A 9,908-nucleotide genomic window follows, 5' to 3' on the forward strand; every position below is an offset into this window, starting at 1 on the left:
AATAAGATCCTGTAGTGTGTGATGAGCCATTATTTTCAAATCTTGCTGTGTGTGCTCGTATGAGATGCGCAAGAAGAATATCTGTTAAGATTCTCCTTATGTGCGTGATGTAACCCGATTTCGAAATTGGTCCCGGATTTTAAATATCCTGTAGTGTGAGCCCGGCATAAGATTAATAAAAAATGTCTCAGCACCACAAAAATCCATTCATATTGTGTTGCTGAGGCCCACAATACTGTCAACAGCAATATGACAATTGCAGTGACATCACCTCCAAAGGGCCATGCTGTTTTAATTCCTCATCTTGTTTTTCCAACCTCTTGCACGCACGCACGCACGCACACACACACGCACACACGCACACGCACACACACACAGGGCATCCGCTTCCTGGCAACAGTCACAGGAAGTCAAATACATCAACACCCTGACCAATGCATTATCTCAGAAAGCATGTTGGTGCAAAACAACATTCACCCCTGATGGAAAACAAAGAGAAAGCTCTGCCTGTGTGTCACACAAGCGTGTGCCACTGTGGTCTACCGAAGAGAGGGAGCGCTCAACTGTCCAGCAGTACCCACTAAGTACCCACTGCCTTTCTATCAGTCTGTCGTGCAAGTCACACTGTACGCCTAATGCAATGAAGCTCTGCTGAGGGTTAATCATGGCTTATCCAGAGGTTTAAACTGAGGGCCCAAAAGCAACATGGTAATTCAACACTGAACTGTATGTTACGTGGTTGCCCTTGCCTTGAAGGGGAATTTGTCTTGCACATAACTAGGACTTATTTGTGGACCCCACTGTTAGTTCACTCGTTCGTGCTCTTAAAAAGGTGAATCATAAGACAGCTTCTTAAAGCCTTGATAGATACAGTAAGCCCTGTAAACACATTCCCTATACTGGCTTTTTTGTCTCTGCTGAATGCTCTTGAGCAATGAAAATTTAATTAAACAATCTGACCTTGCCTAGCAATTAATCTCTCGCCATGATAACATTTTCACAAGTTAAAATGCACCCAAAAAAAGATCCAGAACGTTTCCAACCAAAGGGCTGAGCTAGGGTGCAGTGGTAGTAAGGGAGATAGCTCAGTCAGGCTGTTGGCAAAGATCACTTTATATGATTGGATTGTGTGAGGATAAATCCAGGCCACATATGCAGCGTGCTTGCCATTCTTCACACTAGGGCTGCACAATTAATCGTGAATTAATCGAAATCGCGATTATGACCTCCGCAATTAACTAATCGCAAAAGGCCGCAATTAATGTGATTAATAATTTTGCTTTGAATTGAGTATGCTAGGACTACACGGACGAATCACAGGCGCTTATGCTGTCTGACCAATCACATGCTTTCCCGCTGAATGCGCTGTGCGTAGCAATTTCACTGAGAAGACAGATAGCAGTAGGTCAAGGCAAGTGTATATTAATCGATATAAAATATTAATCGCAATTACCATTTTGAAGCAAATAATTGCAATTATCTTTTGTCATAATCGTGCAGCCCTACTTCACACATACTTAAGACATCAGATCAAAGTCGAAAGTCCAATTCAGAAAAATCCTTGTGAAAATATCCAGTGTTCCAACAATGCTAATTGAGAGGATTTACTGAGGTTTAATCTGAAAACATGTGAAGGAAAGTAACGATTTTCCAGGTTTAGTTTAATTTAGGCAACATCTCTCCACAGGCTGTTCTGAGGCTTTGCTGTTGTGCCTCCCTGACAAGCCAACAAGTGCTCCCAGACACATATGGACTGAAAAAAACACTTTTGTTCTCCACATCCAAAACAGCCCTTCATGCGCACAGCCTCTTTGAGCTACATGCTCTGATATATCCAAATGTCAGCTGCGGTCACACAGACACACACACAGAAAGCGGAGAACTGTGGGAACCTACGTAGTTCCTCAGAGCTGTAGAACAGACAAAGACAGAGCATCTCAACAGGTGAACAATGGAATCCAATGGAACATAGGCCTGAACATAGTAGTTAATTAACATGCCGTGCTAGTCTCTTAAGAAATCATGGCTTTTTGGCATACCAACCAACCAGCTGATAAGGTTTTTCTCAGCAGGAGCAGATTAGCCAGCTCTCCTTGCCTTCCTTCATGAATAATTCATTATTCAATCATGGAAATATTTTATGCTGGCATAAATCACCTCTTCTCTTCACAGACGCAACCATGTATAACAAAAAAAAAGTTCACATTGATTCCCTGGCTACATCTGGCATTATTCCAAACCAAAAAACGCTAAATTGCCTTTCTCGTAAAGGTTATCAAATTGCATAACTGCAAGCAAACAGAGGATTTGGCAGTGAGAATGGGTGCTGCTTCTCATGGTGTTTTAGCTTTGGCGGTGGGCTTATGGTTCACGAGAAGTCAGTCAAGGTCCAGAAGGGGAAATCTATAAACCTTTTGATTTCCAAACAAGGCTCTGCTTTACTGTACATACAATCACTTCCTCGTTTCCTCAGAGAATGTCGTAACCCATCTCTGACTCTGGGCTGGGTGGGTGGGTCCTCTCCTCTTGAATTATTTTAGTTGGCAACGATAACACTGTCAAAGCGATATTCAGAAAAACAGGTGGTTCAGAAAGCCTTATTCCATGCTACCGTTTCATCCCACAGCCAATCCATTAAAATGGTCATACTGTATCTGCATCAAACCCTTCATTGGAACATTTGGTCAGTAAGATATAAGTCGTTCAGGACTTATCGTTCAGAAAATGCCCATTAAAATTTGGAATAGGCTAATTCAACCCTTATCCCCCAGTCAAAAAAACAATGTATCTTTCAAAAACAAGATACAGGTGCATTTATTGTTATGCAGATGACAGGATGAACAGTATCTGGGACACCTGATTTCATGGTTTCAGGCCTGGTTACTTTTTATTTTTGTTGGAAAGAAGTTTGCTTTTTAATGTTTAAAAACGTAATTCGCTTTTGTTCATTTTCATTTAATTTCATATCTGTATTGTAGTTTTGATGTAGGCTAATGTTTGGCAGCAACATTTCACTGTACATTGTACACTGTGCCATGATGTGACAAATAAAATCTTAATGTTTGTTCAGATTGTGTGTGGACCCCAAGAAGACTAGCTGACTGCCATAGCATTAGCTAATGGGGATCCTTAAAAATAAACAAAAACAAATTACTCACTTGTGTTTACACTCTAGGGGACAGCACACAACACAAACATCTGATTTAAAGTCTATTTTATTGGCCAATACGACTTAAGCGACAGATGATGTGCCTAGTTTATTCAGCAGTATTTCTAGGAACCAACGGAGGTCAGTTGGACCTTGGAGTGGACACTGATGTGGTTGATCAGATCTTTCCTTCTATTAGTCATCAGAGCTTGAGTTCAAGTTCAGACAAATAGATAGATAGATAGATAGATAGATATAAACTTTAATGCGAATATTCACAGACTTTAATACGAAAATTCGGGGTTGGTAGCGTTAGATTGTCATTACAGTAATGACTACAAGCAAATAGTCACCTTCTATTCTTGGAAAAGTCTTCGACGGGTAGGAACGCATAGGGCAGTGCACTTTTTGAGAGTGTGATAAAGGAAGTGACAGGTCTAGTAGTCACATTTCCTACTAATAAATCCAATGACATTTTGGATATGTCCTGCAAAATAACCAGAACTTGAACTTAGCTGTAACATTTAGTTAGCAAGCAAGCAACCCTACAGGGATGGCGATAACTAGGTGGTTTCAGGTGACACCTCGGCTAAGTTACAGCTGGCTGTGTTTTACCAATGCCCTGTTTACTGAGTAGATAGCTAGCTAGTGCTAGCTTGCTAGAAGAAGGCTAGGTGTCATGATCAGTAGAACAAGCTAAACTAAGAATGTCAACATTAACTGGTAGAATAGCACTACTAATGGGACATAATCCAGCTAGCTAGTCACCCCTCCCCATCCAACATTAGTTAGCTCGCTAGCATTCACCTAGCTTCCTGACTGACTAGCTTCCGCGACTGTTGCCTCATTACGATTAAATAGAGAAATTGAACTTACCTTTGATATTCCTCAAAAAGCAAAACAATAGCAAGAGTTTTATAAATACCATATCGATTAAATTCATTGTAAACAAGCTAGGCGAGCCAGTACATTGACCAAGAAAAACGCTCTGGCTAGGTTTCGATTCAACTTCTTAAAGGCGCAGTCGCCTTCGGTGTGTTTGGGATCCTCCAGCAGCAGCACGGCAGCTCGAGCTCCGTCTTTCACCGCTTGTCTCCAACGGCCTGACGTCAGTTGTGGGCAGAGTACCGGTCCCCCTCCCCTCAGTAGCATAACAAATACAGACATGTGGCTATAGGGGCCCAAACTATTATCAAACACCTGTCCACCTTTTTGTAGAATCAAATGCAATCCGTTCGCTAAAATCTACAGTTACAGTAACAATATACTCAGTTAGAGTTTTTACATGTTTAGAATGCATGAAGTTAGAATAAATTGATATTTTCTTAAAGAAATGGAAAAACGGTGGGTTTGTTATCATTTACAAGACCACACAACACATACTTAGCCATGAGAGATTTATTGTAGCGGACATGCAGGATGTGCAAGTGGATTCACTCAGGATCCATTTTACTGTGTAGCTCTGCCGCGGTGTGGCTGAAAACAGTTAGCACACTACCCCCCCCCCCCCCCCCCTCACACACACACACACACACACACTCCACCCCATCCCCCTTTGCTCTCTCTCTCTCTCTTTGTATCTGTATATCTCTCTCCCCCTCCCTCTTTCTCTCCCCATCTCCCCCTCTCGCACACGTCGTGTGCACATCAAGTCTCACACAATGTCCATGATTACATTTTCATCTTCTATACTGTACCAGCAGAGGAAGGCTATGTTACCCTAGCTGCGTGCGACGGTGACCCATGGGGTTGATGCTGATGCTGAGACCTACATTCTCGTTCTCTACCGCCCCCACTCGGTCCAACGTAACATTGCACCCTCGCGCGACGTCACTGGCAGAGAGATGTCATGGCGTCTGAGGGACAGAAGCTAAAGCTGCAATATAGCTAAACCTGTCGACAGTGTTTAAACCGAAATGGAGAAGAATGCAAACCTGCATCGAGATACTGGAGGGACTTCTCTGTGTGCCACTATCGTTGGAGAAATGGGCGATATTAAAGCAGTCGGCGGAATGAAAGGAGCAACCGATACGTGCAAGAATAGTGAGCAATCTCTCAGTACTTTGGTTAGTTGTAATAGGGCTAGTAGTGGTCCTACCGCTGCTGATGCTATCTCCAGCGTTGAGAAATTAGATATGCCAGAAACTATCGAGTCTCTACCGGAGAAGAGCACTCAATCTAGTGGTTGGTCGGAGACACTGTCTCTTGAATCAGGAGATCAGTTGAGTAACGGTATGGGACACCGCTTGGTGCTGGCTACAGGAAATAGCGAGGCTGCAACCTCAAAGTTAGTAAACAACGAAACGGATAAGGAGACCTCCTGTCAGACGGGGACATCGGGTGCAAGGAATTCAAGTGTCCCAGTTGACGTTCCGGATGGTGCACGAGTTGAACAGATGAAGCTGGTAAAACCGACAAACCTTTGTCCGGACAAATCAAATACGGGAAACGCCAAATCAGGAGTTTCTGGTGATCAAACCATAGCCGAGGGTTTGCCAAGTGGGAGTGACCCGAGCATCGCTGGAGAATCCCGGAGCATCCATTCTTTGGAGTCGTTCTCGAACCCCAACTCCTGCCCCAGCTCCGACCTCAACAGCGAAGGACTGGAGGACAGGGGACTCGCCATAGCACTACAGAGCGAATATGGGGCCGCCGATGGAACCAAGAACCCGTGCGCTAAGGATCGGGGCGCTGGTCAGTCCATATACCACATCAAGTGGATCAAGTGGAAAGAGGAGAACACCCCGATCATTACCCAGAACGAGAACGGCCCGTGCCCATTGCTGGCAATTATGAATGTTCTTTTACTGGCATGGAAGGTAATATTGACGTCAAGACTTATTTACTTCTGAGATAAGCTCACATTGGATGATCACACATTCTGAAATTTTTATCATATAAACTGTCGTTTTTAGGCCCACACGTTAGAGATACTACCTATTAAATTGACCCATGATTATGGGCAATACGGTTATATAATGCAGATTCAGGGTTGGCATTGCCTTTATCTTAATATACGCTACTGGAATCTTGGAAGTTATTGACATAAGACAGGTCCATGTTGGGATTTTTTATTGTCTTATGCTAAGGTCCTAGTCAGTGCCTCCCTTATAAGCGCTGCACACACTTAATTGAATCCTGGATTCAAGCCTCTTGTCTTATTTGCACCAGAAAGATAACAGTCAACTACTATCAGTGCTGGTTGGTTGGCAGGCAGTAGAGATCCGGCTTCACAACTGTTAGTGTGCAGCACTCAGTATGGTGCCTTCCACTAAAACCTGACCACCTCCTGTGAAAATGAGTAGCCTGCCATGTTGAGGACAGGTTCTTAAACAGAGCAACTGTAAACAGAGCTCTCGGCTCTATCGAACACACGTGTGCTGACATAGCACTTCTGGTGACTTTTAAACTGCCTAGGTGTGGGTGTATCTGTATGTATTTACCCTGAACAATGGTCATAAGGGTGGGAGGTGCCTGCTGGGTTCTGTTTTTTGGCTCATCACATCGCTTTGTTTGGTTAACACATGTATGTGTTTCAATTGCAGGTTAAGATGCCACCAATGATGGAAATCATAACTGCTGAACAATTAATGGAATACCTTGGTGAGTGGTAGGGATGCTCAGAACTGTCCATGTACGTGTGTGTCTCTGAAATCCTTTCTGGGTGTCTCAGCTGAGCAGAGTACCCGCCTGGGAGGTGACTTTAGAGTAAGTGACACAGTTCTCAAAAGGATATGAGAGGAGAAAACATGTTTTTGGGTTTGCGACCGCCCAGGGGTATCATGTCACAAATTGCTTGTTTGTGTCAATGGCTGTAGATGCAGTGCAGACACTGCAGACACAGTAGGACATCGAGATGTAGAAGGGACCGTCTGTGGAGAGCAGTCTGAGTGTGACCTAATGACAGAGTGGAGGACTATAATTACGGCCTCAGTGCCTCTTCCTGGGAAGTATTACTGAGTGCATTAATAATCACAGGATTAGGTCTTCTTTCATGTTCTCTCTTCCCTTGTGGATTTGTTTCCTCCTTTCTAGAGGAGCCATAGATGACAGATGCTATGCAATTCAAGCTATGGCAATTGGCAACTGTAGGTTCCTAATTCTGGGCCCTTCACCTGCGCTCTGCATGTCATCAGAAGGGAGCGTTGCATACACATTCAAGATCTGTCTGAATGAGGTCGGGGCCCGGCAGCCTGGTCCAGTTACGAAAGAGGAGCAGAGCAGAACTGGGGAAATCCCGCGGGCCAATCCCCTGCTAACGTCAGGGAAACCGGAGCCAGTCCCTCACTCTGATATGCTAACACCCCTCCCCTTCCCACCCCATGTTCCCCTCCATAACAGGGATGTTGATTTGATGTACTGTAAAACCTTACTTTACTTTAGAGGCTCTCGTTCAGGCTATAGAGTCCCTACTACTGTCACTGTTGCCAAGCACTCTCTGCAAGGCAGTGCTCTGTTTGGTACCAAGTTTCACAAGCTCTGTATCTCTCTCACAGAGGCTATAATTAACATATTTCGAGTGTGTTAAAGCTAAATCATATGAAGACTTTTTCGTTTACCATCAGTAACAACACTGTAACTAACAGTAATGGATAGGATCCCGCCAGCTTTTGAGGTCTTGAAATGGATCCACTTAGTGTTTAGATTTTGATCTGGTGTGCTCAGGCATCTGTAAAGGGGTCAGCATGCACCAAAACCACTCCCCACTTCCGTGGCCCACATTATGCTGGTGAATATAGACCCGGGATGTTGGTGTTGACTGTACCAGGGTGGGTCATGAGGAAAGGAAGCTTCTGTGTCTAACTATAGAGTGTTGCTATTGCCTCACTGTGGGTGAGAAACCATTTCTACCAAAATAGAAGGAGTGTGACTGGGAGACATGAAATAATAATAATAATAATTATTATTATTATTATTATTATTATCCACTGTTAGCGAATATATTTTTGGAGCTATAATGTTGACTTCATAATTATATTGAAGAAACATGGACTATTATGATCATGCAATCATGTTGTTACTGTTATGTCACATGTGTGTATAAATGGAATATGTTAATAGAATCGCTTAATGTTTCCTTTAAACAAATCTTTATGTGTGAGTCCATAGCACTTAGTTCCCATGACTGCTCAATTATAATTGAAGTGCACTCATTAGAGTTGCTGGTTCATTGTACTGCAAGAAGCTGAGTGATCTGCTGTCTATGGTTCAGCATTCAACAATGGCCTTGGAAATCTAACATGACATTCCAACTAAAACCTTTTATGAGGGACAGTAAAAGGGACAGCAAAGCTAGAGAAACAGTAGGTGTTCCTACTGGAAAATGCACATGAAGCCTAAAGATGTCACCCAGACCGACTCCCATTGCTACACTATCGACTCATCGGATTCAGGTGATGTTTCAGCCAACCCTCCCCTGTGTCTGGCCTCCTCCTCTCTTCACCCTGATTGGCAGTCAGACCTGACTTGAAAACCCCCAGACATGTGATAACAAGCTCTGTTTTAGCTTGTGCACAAACCACTCAACCCCCCCCCCCCCCCCGAAGATCACAGCTGACCAGCAGGAATGGAGGTCAGCTCACAGCGTTTTCATTTCACACAAGCCTGTTTTTGCTACTAGGTCATCTGTGTTCGACATCCTTAGAGGTTCCTTCCACCTCTAAACTGCAACTCTCTGACCTTGTTTAGACTTGGTTTTAAAATGCGTTTTGGACGATCAGATCACACATCATCGATTACACCTGTGTCTATCATGCATCTCCAAATGTGTCCAGCCGACCACTTGTATTCATATAAGTAACCATAGTAACTCACTCCTGCCTGCGTGCGTGTCACACAGCTGCTCGATGTAAAACAAATCAATAATCAGTCGGTCTGACTTCAAGCAGATTTTTTTTTTAAAGTGAGCATGAAAGCAACCGAAGATGTTTGAAGAGCTAATGTACATAATAGGACTATTCCAACTGTTTTGATTGATAGAACAAGTCATTTGCAACTTGCAAAAGAGCGCAGGATAAGGTGGGAAAAGGAGAAAAAATATCTTGCGTTGATGATGTGTTTTCCTGTTAGGTCTTGGTCGGGGACACATCAGGACGCATTAGCGTTTAGACTACGAAAGATGTGTGGTCAAATGTGTCCCAGACCACCTTGAAAAGTGGTTTGATTAAATGTTTCACAATTTGTTTTGTTGGTCGTTTACACTTGTATTTACCACTGTCTACTTATGATCTGATCATAAAAAACGCATTTTAAAACCAAGTCTAAACTTCATTGATGGATCATTGATGTTCCGGAATCTGCTTCGTCTCCCTCCAGCTCTGTGGCCAAGAGGACAACACGTATAACGAACAACTCAGTTCCTGGTCAAGTCATTCATCTTGTGTGATGTACAGGAGTTGGTCGATAACTCTTTCCCTCAGCACTGCACCTTGTAATGTACAGTTATTGTTTCTCTCCCAGCACAAGCAATGGAGAGAAAGAGAGAGAGAGTGAGCTCCTTGCAACGAGTCAATTTTTAATCCGGGTTGATTCACACACTGAGTTAGTTACTGCTGTGAGGCTGGTGCTGGAGCCTGGAGGAGATCTATGTTGTATTAAAGAGGCTGGTGCATGTTGGGATTCGGCTGCATCCTGTGGAGCGTGCTACGCCAATGAGGCAGCTCCAGTGCTGGAGGCCAAGTCAGGGAGGACCCAGCCTTCAGTCAGCTGGAGGGGGAGCCGGGGGCCCCGGGCGGAGGAAGAGAGGGGCTCCGATAGAAGG

At 43.8% G+C, this 9,908-nt stretch overlaps 2 protein-coding genes across 2 annotated transcripts in view; one reads left to right on the top strand and one right to left on the bottom strand.

The window, feature by feature from the left end:
* Nucleotides 1-4,145, bottom strand: part of adam10a (ADAM metallopeptidase domain 10a) — a 68,466-nt gene extending 64,321 nt beyond the window's left edge. Inside the window, exon 1 of the mRNA XM_084437497.1 lies at nt 4,025-4,145. Coding sequence (XP_084293623.1) covers nt 4,025-4,091 — 67 coding nt within the window. The 5' untranslated portion in view covers nt 4,092-4,145. The remainder of the gene's footprint in view (nt 1-4,024) is intronic.
* Nucleotides 4,146-5,064: 919 nt separating this feature from the next.
* The window catches only part of mindy2 (MINDY lysine 48 deubiquitinase 2), a gene marked incomplete at both ends in the record, with an annotated part of 20,222 nt that continues 15,378 nt past the window's right edge, over nt 5,065-9,908 (top strand). The window contains 2 exons of the mRNA XM_084436609.1: nt 5,065-5,967; nt 6,694-6,751. Coding sequence (XP_084292735.1) covers nt 5,065-5,967; nt 6,694-6,751 — 961 coding nt within the window. The remainder of the gene's footprint in view (nt 5,968-6,693; nt 6,752-9,908) is intronic.

This window comes from Borostomias antarcticus (genome assembly GCF_949987555.1).
Source record: "Borostomias antarcticus genome assembly, chromosome: 4".
Lineage (NCBI taxonomy): Eukaryota > Metazoa > Chordata > Actinopteri > Stomiiformes > Stomiidae > Borostomias > Borostomias antarcticus.